The 18074-nt window shown below is 37.1% G+C and overlaps 1 protein-coding gene across 1 annotated transcript; it reads left to right on the top strand.

The window, feature by feature from the left end:
- Positions 1-897: 897 nt before the first annotated feature.
- CRLF2 (cytokine receptor like factor 2) lies at positions 898-15409 on the top strand. The gene is made up of 8 exons (XM_064715680.1): positions 898-973; positions 7745-7856; positions 8567-8739; positions 9751-9890; positions 10666-10828; positions 12827-12941; positions 13982-14066; positions 15137-15409. Exons 1-8 carry the CDS (start codon positions 898-900, stop codon positions 15407-15409), a joined length of 1137 nt encoding a protein of 378 aa, XP_064571750.1.
- The last annotated feature ends 2665 nt before the right edge of the window (positions 15410-18074 follow it).

Genomic DNA, 18074 nt, shown 5'->3' with positions numbered 1-18074 from the left:
TCAGGTAGGGATCTAAGAGGAAGGAAAACAAGCCAAAAAATAAAATCATGGCAGCACTTCTGAGTGTACTCCCAGCCATCCATACCAGGCATGGCAGACAAGCTCCTACTCTCGAGAAATTTGCAGCAAAATGTTGTTCAGGGGTCTCAGGCAGCATGGTATATAAGCTCAGGATACTTCACATACACCATGACTGACTTGATCATCTGCCCAAGAGAGCCCCTGTGTGAGAAGAAGGTTACTGTACATTTCCTGATGCCTCATCAATGTCTGTCAGTTTCTGAAGGGATGGTGTCAAGATGGGGCCTGGCTCCTCTTGGGGTGACAAGCAATAGGACAAGAGGCAATGGGCAGTAACTGATGCACAGAAAATTCCACCTGAATATGAGGAAGAAAATTACTATGCATGTGACTGGAAGAGATGGTCCAGAGAGGCTGTTGAATCTCTCTCACTAGAAATATTCAAGAACTACCTGAACACAATCCTGGGCCTGTGGAATGAGCCTGCCTGAGCAGGGAGATTGGACCAGGTGGACCCACTGCAGTCCCTTCCAACCTTGCGTGTTGTGTGCCTCTGTAATTGATTCTGTGATACTCTGTGGTCACACCTCTGCACAGCTGCCTCGTCCTGGTTTGCATCAGGGCTATGGTCTCCTCTGATTGCTACAGCTGTGAGAAGATAAAGCTGGGAAAAAAGATACTCATATTCTGATTATATATGGTTTTTTTTCATTGTATGAAGAAGGTCCGGTACTTCTGATTTGTTTGTAGCTATAGATAAGCCATCTTTTATTTCCTGTTGTCATTTCCTCCACTTCCCTCCAGCACCTGGTACAAAGTGATCAAATAGTAAATCCAGAGATTATGATTACTCATCTCTTCACAGTCATTCCAACCATGAGACTCATCTTTCAAGCATATTCAATGATCTTCATACTAGGCAATATGGTGGCTTCTCAGTCACAATCATCTGGTAAGTTCAAATCCCCATATATTTATTTAGAAATTGATTTATCAGCTAGCAATATTTCTGTGTATATATCAATATTTCTGTGTATATTTTACCTCATGTGTTAGAATATTCAGTGCTTTTTTTGATTAGAAGACTGAACCAAACAAAAATTAATATCCAGCAGAAATGAAAGTGGTCTTCTAAAAAGCAAAATATAACAGATTTCTATGAAAGTTTTCTAACAGAGTAGATTGCAGCCAAAAAAGAATACCCTTTGATGAAAAAAGAAGGATAAAACACATTCAAGGTAAGATTTCTGCACTTAGTACTCTAAAAGAATGAACACTATGGGAAAAGATCAGCAATACATTGTTCCTGGGAAAGCATCAAGATAAAAATACTGTTACACAGCAAAATTATTAGAGACCAGTTGTTTGGCTACCTAAGAACATCTCTGTCTTAGGTATTTGTCTGCAATGCCATTACTTATAGCTTGTCAAAGATAAATGCATTACTACAGAAATAAAAAATAAAGCTCAACATTTACATCAAAAATCTAATCCTCACTCGAGTTAAATTCTCACACATTCCCTGTCATTCATTTTATAAGGAAAAAAGAAATTCTTTAAAGTTATGATCTCATGCTATCAACCTATAAGTTACGTCTCTGTTCTGCCATACATATGGTAAATAAATACCATTTCTGGCAATGCTGCACCACCTGATTCCCCAGGGTTGATTGTCCCTGTGAGTCACTGGCTGTCCTGTGAGGGAAGGTGACTTCTCTGCCCTGAGATGGCAATCACCTATAGCCATGCAGTGCTCATGGCATGCCTTTGTGGAACAAAATTTGAAAATTAGAGCTGTGGTACCTATTTTATGCAGCGTTGTGATGCCTGGTAATGGACAGCGATCTTCTGAGAAAAACCCCAAAGCACTGAATTTGGCGGATTCTAAGAATTATGCTAGAAGAATTATACCTTGTCTCAATATATCTATAAAGAACTTTCACTTGTTGGCTTTTTTCGTCTTCTTGAAAAGATTTTTGCTATTCATTCTCTGTCCTGTGCTTTCAATTCAGCAGCCTTGTGCACTAACGGCACTTTCGCCTACATTTCTTCCTATCAAAAAAATAAAACTTTCCTTCATCAACATGAAGGGTAACTAAAGACTATAGGTTCAGATCTGGGTCTTGTTCTCCAGTAGCTTCTGTACAGTGTACTGCAACATGTGGAAGTTCAACATGTGGTTACTTATCAGGTCTCATCAGTCTAAGGAAATCAAAAGTGTTTTTTCTTCTTTGTTATGCATCAATGAGGTTGCAACTGTTCCAGTACATGCATGTTTCATTCTGTTATCTTTGAAGACTGATATTCTGCCTCTCCCTTTCTTTTTTTAAAAATTTGTTCCATGACATTTAGCCTTTTTACATGTTCCTTTTCAGTATTATCTTTTCTCAGTAATAAACTTTGAAAAATAGAAAGGAGGTGGAATGTACTTGCTCATACACTTTCTCATGGTTGCATTTGCAAAATTTTTTACTCAAGGAAATGTTGGGGTTTTTTCCCCTGTAGAACTACTTTCTCCACACACCATAGTGGTATTTTCCATGCTTCTCTGTCCTCAGAAGAATTAGGTGGCCAGCAGGGCCTGTGATGTTCAAGTCTTGTGTGGCACCTTACCAGTCCCAGTCTGGTTTTATGGAAGGTGTAGGCTTGGATAATTTCTCTGAAGCTCTTGCTCCAGGGCCCTGGTATATATCCTCCAGCACTGCAGCATACTGGAGATCAGGTAGATCAGCAGCTCATCTTCAGATAGAAAGTTGTGCCACCTCTTTTAGCCCAGGGACTGCCTGTTCATAACATTTTTGACCTCTTCATCTATCCATTATTATAATAGAAAGAATAATTATGAATGTGCTGCTTTGGTGTATTGTATGCCTCAAGGATCACAATTAGAAGAAGGCTTTAAATATTTGCAATTACTGTGGGAGAGCTGACATATCAGCTGAGAATGATCTATGATGTCACAGCTGAATTTAAAAAATTTCCATCATAAATAAAGGGACAGAAATTGTCTCCTCTATCCTCTCTCTCCTTCCACTAACAGAAGATACAAATGATTCTGCCTGCAGAAGTATAGGTATATACTTGCTTAAAACCAAACACCTTTTTAGTTAATGGCAAGGGAAACATCATCAAAAAGAAAAAATATATTTCAGATAAACTGTATATATCCTCAGAGGACTTGATGCCAATTTACACTAAACTTTAAAGAAACTCACTTAGGTTATGCATGCCTTCATGTTGAAATTTCAATTATGCAAAGTATACATGTCATAATTTCAAAAGATACTTGCAAATACCTACTGTGCATTTACAAAAAGTACAACTCATACTACATTCAAAAAGGCTTCACATCTCATGAAATTAGGAAGCACAGAAGAAAATTTCTCCAACTAGAGCTCTGAAAACAAAGTCTTTAATGCTAAATATTGGTAAGATTCTGTCCTACATACCTACTTAATTATGTTGAAACTAATTTCTTATGAAATTTTTTTAAAATGGGAGCACAGGAAAGAATATGTATATGTCACCAGATGGTTTACTATCATTTCTATTCCATTCCATTAACTTTCTATTTCTTGTTAAAGAATTTAATAATGTATTGCCTTCCCTTTTAGTACACAAATAACTGCAGTTGTTGGAGTTTACACTTTGATTTTAAAATCCCAGCATTTTAATTTATAATATGTAGGGATATTTTGCAGAAAAAGGTTCTGATTTAGATATATTTATTTATGTTGTTAAGTTGATACAATCTTACCAGTCCTGCTGAAGTCAACTACTCAGAGTTAGGTCCATGAATAAATCACTTCAGGACTGGAGTCAAACTAATATTCTTTGCCATACAAAAATGTTCATCACCAAACCCAAGATGTAGTCTTCACCTCTGAATTGCAGCCTCTAATAAATAGTGCAGAGTTGTAATACATTTGAAAAAAATAGAGAACAAGGAGTGTTTTTTAAGGTTCAGAATAATTAATTGGTGTCTTTTTTTTTTTGCCTTCCAACAGGCTAGTCAGTGTCCACTTTGATTGCGTGGAAATGCCATGGGATTCCTCTGGTTTCCTTACTAGTATCCATCTCTAGAGCCAGCCATACCTCAAATAACCCACTGGGAGTATGAAAAGATCAAAGTCCCCCTTGAAAGAATGCTATGGGATTCAGGGCTTTAATGCTGGTGCCCTTTTCACATTGGTATTGAGGGAAAATTTGGCACCCTGAAAAAAGGGTTTCAACAATTGACCTGCACAGAGATGGAAGGGTGGCTTACAACTTTACCACATCTTTACTTCTCTGCTGGCAGGTTGTAGGATATATAGTCACAGGTTCAATGAGATTCCCAAGCACAGATCACCTAGCTGAGAGGCAAAATCAGTCTAAATTTTGTCACCACATTAATTGTCAGATGTGTAAAAAAAATTTGGATAAGAAATTTCTGTGTGCTCTCACTCACAATTAATGAACCAGTGTTAACTCTCTTAATTCCAACAATTTCCTCAGAAAAATAATTTGCAAAGAAAAAGAAAAAAGAAGTTATTTATACTGTCCAGTAAATTTAGAAAGAATAAGCTTTATAGTATTGTTTAAGAATTCCAAAGTCGGAGGAAGAAAACTCATATCATTGTAGTTTTTTCCTTTTTGAGATATTTAAAACAAGATTTTACTTTCCTTGCTTCTGTTACAGTGTTCTGTACTTATGTTATAAACTCCTTTTTCCCTCTTCCTTCTTTTGTTCTGTACCTGCACAGCCCCTGCGACCAGATTGACTGAACACCTCAGATCAATTGTGATGGAAAGAGATTTTCTATATGGGGCATGTAGTGACAGGACAAGGGGTGCTGGCCTTAAAATGAAAGAGACTGGATTTAGATTAGGTGTTAGGAAAGTGTTCTTTACTGGGAGGGTGGTGAGGCACTAGAACAGGTTGCACAGAGAAGCTATGAGTGCCCCATCCCTGGAATTGTACAAGGTCAGGTTGGATGGGGCTCTGAGCAGCCTGGTCTCGTGGAAAATTCAAAAACATACCCCACAAACAACATTTTGCTTTCTGTCATCCTGCCCAAATATTGTACACATAGAAACAGCATCAGAAATTAATTTTGAAATTAATTGCCCTTGAAAATATGTAATTAAGAAAGCAAGTACTCTTCCTGTTCTTATTTTCATAATTGAACCATGATCATTAGCAGTTCTTTCTCAAAGTGAAAATACAGGCAATCAGACTAATTATCTAAAAGTAAAAAGTATATATTCTGTAACTTCTAAAGGGAATGGAAAGGATTCATTATATAGTCATAAAAATTATCTCAGGACATTACAATATTCTCCATTCTAACATGTATAGGCTTTTTCATTATGTCAATTTTACTTAAGGATGGAGAACATACACCTAATGCACATTAAATATACATTAAACTAGTTTTATAGAAAATCTGAGTGCAAAAATTAAAGGATTTCAGTTACATTACATACTGCACAGCACAACCATGCTAAAGTAGTCCATAAAAATTAAAATGTAGTAGTACAATCATAGACCAAGAATCCACTGTTAGACACTTTGCCTGCATATTTCTTAGTAGCTTTAGTAAAAGACAAGATCATCTCCTAGACCTACACAAAGGAATTACAAAGAACTTGAAGTCTTATGTAAAATGAGCTGCTTTGTTGTAGGTACTTTGTGGCAACAGAGGTAGAACTTGCTGGATAAACTCCACTTTATTAAATCTTTTAAGGTTTTTTCCTTCTGTTTTTGCCTCAGCTTGTAAACAAGGTTTTATGTTGGAGAAAACAATACAAAACAAGTTTGCAGACAGTAGGTTAGAGATGGAGGAGGTAGTTTCAAGTCCTTTTCTTGAGTAAGAGCAGAATCTTTTTTCCACAGCTCCACGAGTCACATAGCAGAAACCTGAAGGTACATCTACCCAGTATGTCCTGAATTTTTGCTATAACTGTCATGAATGGTTTTGACAAGACTATATGTTACAACAAAAATACACCTCAACAAAAATGTTATAACTCTAATTAGAGTAGTCATAAAGCACCTAGACACAGATAAAGTCATTAAAAAAGGCAAAATGCTTATTTGAACCCATGTCTCACGTTCTTCACGTTGATTACAGAGCAAAAGATAGCATCCATGAGAATAGTTATCCATGAAATAATTTAAATGACTGGATATAATGAAAAGCCCATAAGAAATATTTTAAAATTTTAAACCCCTTCAAAAGTCCAGAGGAGCATGAAATGTACACAGCGATCAAAGCTAAAATCCTATATTTTCCTTCTAGACAGGAATATTCCAACAAATAATTTTAGTGGTAGACACTTCACGCCTGGAGAAGTCTGAAAATTTTGCCTTCAAGTAGTTTCTTGATGATACATTTTCTTCCTCTTTATTCACTCAAGTAAAGACTATTTCACATCTTATAGAATGCAAAAAACCCAATTTTTGATATAGAATGGATTTCTAATCCTTCTGCCTTCTTAATTTCTTCATTTCTTCAATGTCAGGTTTATCTTCAATGTCTGATTGTGGAATCCTGTGTCCCTAGCAAGAACAGTGTCAAGGAGATGATAGGAGAGGAAATAATGTCTGCGTGCAGTCAGGAGACATTAAATGACCGTGCTAGTACTTAAGGTGGAACGGGCCATAGATCAAAAATGCAATGCATCTACTTGTGCTGATCTCCTCTCTGTTCCTGTGGCTCTAGACTGGTCTGCATTTCTGGTGTTAATTCCTGGTTTCTCACAGCAAACATCTGACAGTTTTCACAGATGTTCCCTACAGTGTTCGTTCCCAGATTTCTTCAGCAGCTGTTTTGGGGAAAGTTCTCCTCAAGGTGTAAGCCTCATGCAGTGCAGGAACGTGGCCCAGCCTACACTTTTTGGTCCTGGAACCATGTGGCCAAGTCTCTTGTGTCATTGTGCATGCCTTCATTTCCTTATTTTTGAATTCCTAATTTCAACCTCTCTAAGTTGTTTTACTCTATCTCCTTGTATTTTGGACGTTCTTTTGTCTTCTTGATTTATTATCATCTGAGCCTATTGCATACATATCTTAGAAATACTGATTTCCTACTGTGGAAACCCAGGGTACCAGGAATATTTCTCTGTCTGCTCTGGGGTGCCATGACCCCCCCAGGGGAGCCTTGACTTTGATCCTCATTCATGGAGAAAGTTTCCTAGACTTCAAGATAGACTGGAATCCACAAAAGTGTGAAATAAATTATAGAGAGTAGTGTAGGTGTATCACTTGGAGAGAAATTTAGGTTTTAGGATTTTTAGTACGTTGTGGATGGAAGCAAGATGGAGGGCACAGGGTGTCATTCTGGGTTTCTTCTTCATGCTTCTTCTTCCTTCTTCTCCATGGGTTTGGGTGGCATTTTGTAGTTGGGCAGAAAAGTCCCCACTGGGGGCTCTTTGGGATCAGTTATTGGGTTAAAAGGGAAAATAATCGATGTGTCAGTTCTTAATTGGATAGTTTAGTCTTAAAAGACCTCGTAACAAGAGATTGTGAGCCATTTTGTGCCTTCTAATGAAAAGCTGCCGAACTCGGGTTTGTGAGACTGTTTTACTGATAAGAAATAATAAACACCCGAGTCCGAACATGAACTACCGTCTCAAGTGCCTTCAATCCAGACCCAGAGACACTGACAGCCTACCAACGTCAAGGGATGCTTTTCATCCTCACTCCTGAAATCATATTCTCTGTAAATGTCCTGAGCAGGTGGGGAAGATGCCATCAACACCACAATAATCAACTTCAATAACGAGAAGATGCAGATCACATGGGCAACAAGAGAGCTTTTTCCCAATGAGAATGTGTCATTTTTTTACAAGTGAGTATTGTCAGTCCCTATTCCTCTCTTGTTAAAGGATTTACTTAGGGACAATGAAATATCCAAACCCATTTGAGTCTTCTCTGAACTAGAAATTCTTTTAATATTTCTTCATATCCAGCATGAAACTTGTTTATATTCACAACTTACAAAAGCATACAAATCAATAAACCTGGTGAGTAACTAGTCACAGCAGATATAATATGAAAGATTTGTCCCCCTTCTGTCATTTTCCCTGTTCTGTGCATTGCTGATGCTAATTACACCATTGAAAATGTTTTCTCCACATATATGTATATATTTGCCTTATTAACTGAGATCATTAATGGCTAACAGAAGTGTAATATTTTGGTTAAAGACAGTTGTAGTGCTTATATTTTCTTTCTGGGTTATATATATGGAAGAACTTTTCACAGTACATCTTGAAAACAGGATCATGAGAGCATCTGTTTGAGCAAGTCATTCCCTTATTAGAAAATAACAATATGAACAAAACTTGAATATTTCAGACTGCATCCAAACCCAGGGCTGGAAATTAGGTGAAGTTTGGGTGATGAATTCCCTCACACCACTATGAAATTTGTCACTTCAATAAAAACCATGCTCAGACTTCCCTTGACGTAACATTTGAAGAAAAAAAAAAAAAGCATTAAAAATTTCATTAACTTAATTTTTAAGTTTTCCATTTACCAATATTATTTCACTTACAGATTTGGTGAAGGCAAGAACAAAGTTTGGAAGCCATGTACCACCTATTTATTGGATCAAGATTATAATTCTGGATGTCTTTTTAAGACAGAAGGACCTACCCTTACCATTTCTATCAGGAACAGCAATGGAAGTGATGTGCTTTTTTCCAAAAATCTAAAAGCTGATTTTTACAGTAAGTATGAAAAATCATGACTACTTAGGCAGATTTTCCAGTTCTCTAAGTTTGAGAAAAAATCTCTCATATGGCATATAAAATGTTATCATTGTGCACATCAAAACAAAACTACAGTTATTTCATGCTGATTTTTGTTCCATGCTATAGTTACATAGGCTTGTGTGCAGCTGCAGTTAAGTGAGACAACATAGGACAGTCAGACTTGTCCCAAAATACAATTTCAAAATCCAAAGGAAAATACTAAATATATATATATGGGTGTTCTTTGTCTGGTGCAGGCCTGCTGAGCAAGAAAATGAATAGTTTTTTGTCTTAGTGCTGACTGTGAGATATTTCTCATACTTTCAACCTTCATTCTTTTGCCATTTTTCATGCAATACCAGGCAGCAAACTGCTTCTTGTCAAAGATGCTGTCACAAAACCATCATTGATGTCAATAGAAATTAGCTGAATAGCTATGGTACAGTCTGGCAGAGTAAAAGGGGCATCCTACTACTAGCAGAGATATGTTCCTGTTTTTATTGAATCCTTACTGTCCCCAAATGCATATTTACCATCTAGTGTGAGATTAATTTATCAAAAACTTCTGGAATTTTGCATACCTACATCATTCAAAGTAGAACGATTTTTTTTCCTAATAGAAATCACGCAGAATATATACAATGCAGAATTATCTGAAAAAAAATTATATATTCCAAGCTTATTAATAATATTTTAGCAAAAGGGATTAAACACAAATCTGTCAAGGCATCAAACTTTGGGAATGCTTTTATATTCTTGATTTTACCAACATCTGTTAAATTATGGAAAACTGCAGCCTGATCCTCAAATTTTCACTATTAAACCCCCACTGATAACAAAATAAATTTCAAAAATTTTTGGTAACAAAGGACAAATATCAAGGATCAGAGTGAAGCCTTTAAATTAGGAAGGCAGAGTTTTCATAATACAAGAAGGCAAGAGCTCATTTTAGGATGCTATAGCCAAGTTTGTTTCTCTTTTTCTCAGTAAAGCCCAGTCCACCAGAAAATGTGACCTTCTTCTGGAAAGAGGACACTGTTACTGTAAGCTGTAATAAACCTGAGAGAAATGCATGGTGCTTGAGATTTGAGCTTCAGTACAAAAGCAAGTTTGACAAAGAGTGGCAAGTGAGTTGTATGTCACATTTTTAATCAACATTGAAAGCAGTAGACATCACATTTTTATTCAATACTAGAAGGAGTTGGAAGTAGCATATCCATAGAATATAAAATACATTTGTTCCCAAATTTTCTCCCATTCTATATTTTCAAATATATCTGCTAGCAGAAAATATCTAGATTTTTAGAACTCTGGGTTTCTACCATTCCAGAAATAATTTATAAATTTAAAGGCAGTTCCCACCCTAAGAGCTGAGGGCAATCTAAGGAAAAGGCATATATTCAGAATAGAGGAGTTTGGAAAGATAGAAGCAGAAAACAGATTAAGGAGGAGAGAACAAAAAGAAAAACTAATGAAATAGTAGATAAAAAAAGAAATTACACAAGATTCTTATTTATTCAGCTGTAAAGAATTTTCTTATATCAGCTGTAAAGAATTTTCAAACACTATTTCACTAACTTAAACCTTTCCATTCTCAAATATAACTTGTAAATATTTTGTGGATTGGAGTGTCTTTGTGTATTGTAAATATGCAACTGTAACATAGTGCACTATGCAATGATTGTTAGGACCTTCAACTCAATACCACACAACAAGGAATGGATATGAATAGTCAGAAGTCAATCAAGAAACAGAATTCCTCAAAACTCAGAGAAGGTAACATTTGTTTCTGAGGTTCTGCATTGGCTTATTCCTTGTCCTAATTGTGATCATGACTGAGTGCAGCATTTTGAAGCACTGTCTTAAAAACCAGAATTGACAATGATAAACCTTCTTTCTCAGTCCAGAACCTCCAAGTGCTGCAGTATTGGAGAGCAAGGCTTCGATCCCAGTAAGTGCTACTCTTTCCGGGCCAGACTGACGAGACTGGTACCACACTGCAATGTGGTTAAATACAGCAGTGGCTGGGCAGCTGAAACATTTTGGATGAATGGCACGTTATTAGGTAACACCTTATATATATATGTGTGTGTGTATATATATATATATATATATATAGTCTAAGTGCAAAAGAAGAAGGAGTGATTGCAAAAGAAGCTGAGGACATGCAGCAAATGAATGTTGCACTATTGTACTATTGTTCTCCATGTTGGGCTATCAAAGCAAGTTCATGTGAATGCTTAATTGCACCTGTTTAATTTAACTCTATCCACTTTGCTCCTGATAGCCCCTGAAGCTACCAATTAATTTTATAATCAGTAAAGTTAAGAGTGTTATTATCTGTGTTACAATAGCACTGAGGATCCTCAGTGACAGTGATGTAATGCATGAGGGCTCAGTGTGTGTTGAAGGGGGGTGCCTGTATATGATATTTAGACATCAAATATGAACTCTAAGAAAATCCCTAATGTCTAATTTTTGAAGGTAGTTTTTGCAAGTACATCCAGTTGTACTACAGGACCACAGGTCACAGAAGTCTGATGCTCAAGGATGTTGGATTGATCGAAACGAGGAGGATGGGGAAAAAGAGATTGAAGGGAAGCAAAGCCAGAATCAGCACTGCTTTCTTACCAGACAGTTGCAATTAACTGAGGGTGACCGACATGAATTAGATTGTCAATGCAAACAGTATTCCTACTGCTCATCAAAAACAAATCCCAGTTTTTCTGCAGGTAAAAAAAAGAATGTACACCATACAAACACATTTATGTTACCTAAGCACAAACTGCCACTCATTAAACTTTACCAGAATTATGAAGGCCTCAATTGTTCAGAGTAAAAAGATCTGACTTCTCTAAAATGCAATGGGCTATTAGCTCTCTTGAAGACAACCTCGTTGGGATGAAATCCTGGATCATAGGTAGCCTGTACAATCACAGCCACAGTGCTGACCTACAGAGAAGACTCTCCCACTATGAAAATTGTGAGCCTGCAAGCATGCCCTCAGGTGTGGCTGGCAATGCCCTCAGGAAATAAGGACAGTATTTTCCTCTGCACCTCTGAGAGCAGACAACTTCTCAGTCTTACCTGAACCATTTGATCAGAGGCTGTCAGCAGGTGCCTGCAAAGAAGGACATCCCAGAGGAGGCAGTCAAAGTGGTTAAGAGATTCTGTGTGCCCCTGGATCAGAAGTGACATTGACACAACTCCTTCACTGGGGCAAGCAGTTTTCTTCAGGACTTTAATGAGTTATTGACTCCAAATCTATAACCAGATGAAGCTGTGAAGCTTCAAGAAATTTCATAAACTCTGAAGACCTCACTTAGCGGGCGGGGGGGGGGGGTCACAATTTTACTTGTGGTTTCCTGGCAGCTAAACAGAGCAAGGAGGTGGAACAGGCTGGACAGTTGCTTCTGTATGAATAATCATCCAGGGTTTTGGCATTTCTGTGGAGACCAGAAGGCCAGCACTAGGAGGCAGAGGTTTGAGGTGGCATTGCAAAAGCTGCAGGAAGAACACTGAGAATGCAGGAAAATGCACAAATTCATTAGTTCTATATTCTTGCATGTCAGGTTTTAGCCTGCCTCTAGTTACTTTCTGGGTAATATTGTTTATTTTTTTTTTGTTGAGAGATAAGACATTTGGGCTACATGTAAACTTGCATTTGCAGCTTCAATGATTGTAAGTTGGTGTATGTAATACAGATCTTGGCACAAAGCTGCTTTATCACTGTTAATACAATGTGATGAATGCGAGTAGAAATACTTGATTCATTCATAATGCATCTACACTGCCTATAAGCCACCTCTGTTGTCCAGTACCAGGTCAATTTAGATAAATAAAAGCACAATTTAATTTTGTTGCAAGGTTTGGGGAAGCAGAGATTTTCTTTTCAGTCTCAATTGAGCAATTAAACTTGTCTTATTTGTCCTTAAAAACATTTCTGGCTTTTTCTGGCTTTTTTTCTTCTTTTTAAAAAAGTCAATATTTTAGCATGATTAGGAACATTTACAGATAAAGCAAAAAAATTTTTTTGACATACTCTTTTTGTGATTATTCTTAGATTCATGTGATGATGATATAACTCCTCAGTCAAAGACAGTAATTATTTTAAGTTGTTCGCTGGCGGTAATCTTAATGATGCTTATCCTCCTGATTCTTCTGTGTAAGTGGCAGAGGTAAATATAGTTTTATTGGTTACCACTAAATAGCCATGTCATGAAAACAGAGCTGTCAGTGTGGATGAAGCCTCTTGTGATGAAAATTCTTGTCAGGCAAATGAAGTCATGGTGAAGATGTAGAAGTCAGCAGCTTAACCACTGTTTGAGGAATGATACATCCTGGCCTTTCAAACACCCAGGCCTTTAATTTGCAAAACTGGAACAATTCTGGTAAAAGACAATGTTTCAGGATAAAATTCTGTCCCTTCCATTTAATTTCTTTCTTTTAAGGAAATGTAACTAAATTCTGAGAAGCCAATTTTTCTAGCTACTTCTTATGAAAGGGCATTCTTTTGTTCAGCTTTCATCAATCAATCCAAATGCCTGTTTGCAGGTAGGATAAAGTAAGCTTGAGTGCATTTAACTTTAATAAGACTACATCAATATTTAGATTGGCTGTTGAATAATGCTGTTCATGTTTAGAATTGACAATTTTAAAAAATCCCAAACAACTACCAAACAACAAGCATGTCCACAAAGGCCCCAGATTTTTGCTTTTTTGGTGGAAAAAAGTGCCACTAATGACATATTTTCAGAGATGAAAGTGTTTGTGACTCTAGTTACCCTTTCAGTTCATAAATGGAGTTTTTTCTCCTACACTTCTATGACTCACATTTACATTTGTGTTCACTAACTCAGCCAATACAGCTGGTTGGTACACCATCTTCCCTATCTAGGGGAAGGTAACTAGAGAGTGCAAGCTCTGACTATGGCATTGAGCAAAACGACACATGCCGAATAACTGGAAGTTTGTGTAAAGTCTGGATTTTGCTAGACTGGGATTGGGTTGAAAATTTATCAAAAAAATCTCTTAGCCTGATGGAGTTATCAGAGTGTTATAACTACTTTTTGGCTTTAGAATACATTAAAAAGAAATCAAGAACAGAGTACTATAATGCAAAATATATTTGTGGGTACAGAACTGTACGGAAGGAGATTTTTCTATGAATAACTATGCTATAACAAAACGTTTATTTAGTTTTATTTCCTTTTTGCAGGGTTCAGATGTCAGTCCTGCCTGCTATACCAGACCCAAAATACCCATTTGCTGATCTCTTCAATGATCATAATGGAAACTTACAGGTAAAAATCACCTTAGCTGAGCTGCAAACTCCAAAAAATTTTGGAGATAATGAGAATAATTTTAAGGTAGCTACTGATCCTTGCTCTGCACAGACATTGCTACTAAAGGAGTCTCTGACCCAAGACAAAAGACTCAAATCCTCCCTCTTGTGCGGCATCAACAAGAGGATCCACAGAGCAAATGCTCATAAAATCAGTGCAGTGCTGCTTTGGGATTGTGAAAATGTACTTGCAGTAGAGACAGATAAACTTCTGGAGAACAATTTCAGAGTGCTGGCACACTCACAGCTTTGCAGGTGTCAGTCACAGGAGGGAATATCCACTCTCAGCCATAGAGGTCCATGCTCACAAAACCTTTAGACACAGAATATCTATCAAATGAATGGAGTACAGTTTTTGCCTTTGTTTTCTTAATGCTTCTTATGAGTCACTCATCACATATGTGGTGTAGTTTTCTGTGTTAGTTGTTCTAGTGTTTACCTTAATTGCTAGTAAGTTTCCTCTAAAGGGGAAATGGGTTAAATATTAATGTTTTCAAATCCAATGGAATATCAAAAATCAGTGATAATTTTTCAGTGACAAGCTGAAAACTTTTTATATAAAAGACAGCTTTAAACTCAAAGTGAAGAAAAAAAACCAAATTCAAATTAGTAGGAAAGCATTAATCAGATATGCTATATTGCCTAAATCTTCATCTGAACTTAGTCTTAATTTAGATTAAGTCAGTGCTTGGGTCAAAGAAAGCATGAGTCTATCAAAGAGGGAGCACCAGATATTTTACACGTCCAAGGTTTTCTAGGGGCCCTAATTAAATACAAAAATGTATTTTATGTGGTCTCAAGAATAAGTAGGAGTTTGTATGCAGTTCTGGGATCCTATCTGCTTTCCTGCCACTCTGTCTTCTTTCCTGTTATTTTATGTCCTGCTTCTCTACATTGCTTCTGTTTCATCGTCTCCTGGCTTATCCTGGAAAGATGTCAATATGAAAGTTGGTAATTGGTATCTGTACAACCAGGCTTCTTTTGACAGATAACTCATCTCTGCTGACATTAACATTAACGTTTTTCTAGGAATGGCTAGACAAAAATGATCATGTGGTGTTGCAAACCAAACTGGAATATGAAGAACCAGAGTCCATCACTGAGGCAGAAAGCCAGCAAGAAGATGGGAAGAACAGTGACAAACAGGGGCCTTTGGAAAAAATCTTCACTTTTTCAGGAGCAGCTGAAAATAATGATGGCAAAGGAGCTGAGATTGCTTGCCTGATACCAGCACCCAACACTACAGCTCCTTTTGCTGGCTTCCATATTATAATGAATGATGACATGTATGTGATGTTATAAAAGCTGCAGGAGGTGTTAGGAAATTCCATAAAAGTCCAGATGAGTTTGGGAGAGTGACGGAAGAGAAAAGGTCATCATGATAAGATTCACATCAAGAAAGACACTGGGCTGTGTTTTTAGATCTGTACTTTCCCAACAGCTACAATCTCTTGGGCAGACTCAAGTGTTTGAAACAAACTCCTGATAATTTATAGAGCCAGGATTTGTTCTTCGAATTGGGGTTTATCCCAAAGCCCCATTTTCCTTCTATGGACAGGAGAGCACAGGAGCTCTCCCATAATATATGTCAGCAGAGCTGAGATTTACTCCTTCTGTTTATGGAGTGTGTAGAGCAGGGCAAACTACACCATTGCTCTTCCCAAATGAAGAGAGAAAATAAAGAGGTTTTGCTGTCTCATGTAAAGAGATTTTTATTGCCTAACTTTGCATTTCATGGCACGCCTTAAAGGTTTTATAGAGAAGGAATAAGGACAACTCTGAGAAGAGCAAGGATGTACAGTATTGAATCACATTTTAGCCTGCAGATACTTCTTGTGTAGGCCGCTTCCTCTAGAACAGCAGGGCAAGTGTTTTCTCAGAAGGTCATGCCCTCTATGTCTTAGAGTTTTTGAACAGTCAGCATCTTACAGCCTTTATTTTAGAAAACTGAAGTTCATTTTGAACAGTATTTATGTTTAACTGAGTTTCATTTATTTTGAACTGGGGTTTAGTGCAATCAGCAGCTGTAGACACAAATTAGGACTTCTTATTCATATCACATATACTAGTCTTTTGTTTTTCTTTAGAAAAGGGGGAGTTTGGGGTTCTTTTAACAAGTTTAAAAATAAGTTTAGAACAATATTTTCAAGTTTTCTAAACATACCATCTTTTAAAGTATGTTTAATTTAAAATCTAAAATGCAATGTACTCAGCAATCAGACTTGGCAAAAAAAATCTTGATGATTCTGAGTTTCTGCATATCACTTATGTTACATGCTATTTGAAAGCAAATTTAGTAATAAAATTTAAGTATTAAAAGTGCCTATCATCTGTGTAAGAAGATATAGTGTGGTTATGTGCTGAATTAGCTGCAGTTATTCACCTGCACATCAGTCAGTCATTAATGGCTTTATCAGCTGAATAAGCCTTGCCAATCACATACTTCCATTATGCAAACACTCTGATTTAATGTGCAAATTGGAAATCGCGCATTTCAGAAAATTACTGTGATTAGTAAAATATTTTAATTCAGTGCTTTAAAAACCTTAATTCCAGATCTTTTCAAGAACAGTAAACAATAGTATGGATCATTAAGTGCCAAGATCTTTGTCTAAGGGTTCCAGATTGTTTTACAAAGAAAAATAAAGATATTTTCTGGCCAGTAAGTGAGAAACTCAATTGGAAGGACAGTTCAGCTACATTCCCCAAGCTTTTTTGGACATTGTCACAGATTTGACTGTTCACTAACAAGATTAACATGGATTTCACATAATCCTGAAAACAATTTTGCCTTGTATGCAAGTTTGGGGGGTGCTTTTTGTACACTGCCCACTTCTGGAAATTTTTGTGAAAGGTAACCATGAAAAGTTTCAATAGCACTGTAAGAATGCATTGAATTTTAAGCTAATTCAAGCTCTGCAAAATTTGATGAGCAGAAAATAGCTCAGCTCAGCTCTTTGTACATTATATAAATTGTCATTCTTGCATTAGAAACAAGTAAGTTACAGTGAATTACAAAAGACAAGAACCTGCTCCAGTAATGATTCTATGAACAAAGAGGGAAGTAAAGCACAGAATATATTGTTTAGTTGCTTCCTCTTCAGCCCACATCATATGATTGCTTGCAAAGCTAGCTACTTCAATTAAACCACTTTCTGTGGCACAACTACTTGTCTGTCTGGATTCAAAATATTTTCATTCATTTTCCTGAAATTTTACTCTGAAAATAAAAAAAAGAGGAGAACATCATATTGGATTATTCTGTTTCAGCAGCTGTCCTGAAATGTTATAATAATGTAAGTTTTCAGAACAAAATACATCTTGTATTGTGTTTCATAGATAGAAAGGGTGTTTTTGTGCATGCATGCAACCACACTTACATTTTATGTAACATATTAGAAATAAAATAAATAAAACACCCACATACCTCAAATATTTATTTTAAAAATGTTGCCCAAGATGAAAACAAAATATAGGGAATTACTTGCCTTCAACAAAAGCTCCCTTTCCCCATCACTTAAAAAAAAGACCCTTCCAATCCTTATAAACTCTACAAGAATCTCTACAGAATGATGAAACACACAATTTAAGGAACAGGAAAGATCTTCCCCAGGTACTGATGATGATTCTATCAAACACTGTAGAAGATTAACCATGCTCACTGTTAGAGGGTATTGGAGGCTTCCCTAAACACCCTTTGCCATCTGCCATTTTCCACCATTTTGCCATCCCTCTCCTCTCCTCTCCTCTCCTCTCCTCTCCTCTCCTCTCCTCTCCTCTCCTCTCCTCTCCTCTCCTCTCCTCTCCTCTCCTCTCCTCTCCTCTCCTCTCCTCTCCTCTCCTCTCCTCTCCTCTCCTCTCCTCCCTCCCTCCCTCCCCTCCCTCCCCTCCCCTCCCCTCCCCTCCCCTCCCCTCCCTCCCTCCCTCCCCTCCCCTCCCCTCTCCTCTCCTCCTCCCTCCCCTCCCT

Source organism: Zonotrichia leucophrys, chromosome 1 (genome assembly GCF_028769735.1).
Source record: "Zonotrichia leucophrys gambelii isolate GWCS_2022_RI chromosome 1, RI_Zleu_2.0, whole genome shotgun sequence".
Lineage (NCBI taxonomy): Eukaryota > Metazoa > Chordata > Aves > Passeriformes > Passerellidae > Zonotrichia > Zonotrichia leucophrys.
This window is presented reverse-complemented; position numbering and strand designations above follow the sequence as displayed.

Bases quoted from the DNA above. Each gene is read 5' to 3' on its own strand.
- CRLF2 (XM_064715680.1), top strand. From the start codon at position 898: ATGAGACTCATCTTTCAAGCATATTCAATGATCTTCATACTAGGCAAT. The intron at 10,829-12,826 runs GTAACACCTTAT...GATTATTCTTAG, and splicing joins GATGAATGGCACGTTATTAG to ATTCATGTGATGATGATATA. The intron at 12,942-13,981 runs GTAAATATAGTT...TCCTTTTTGCAG, and splicing joins CTTCTGTGTAAGTGGCAGAG to GGTTCAGATGTCAGTCCTGC.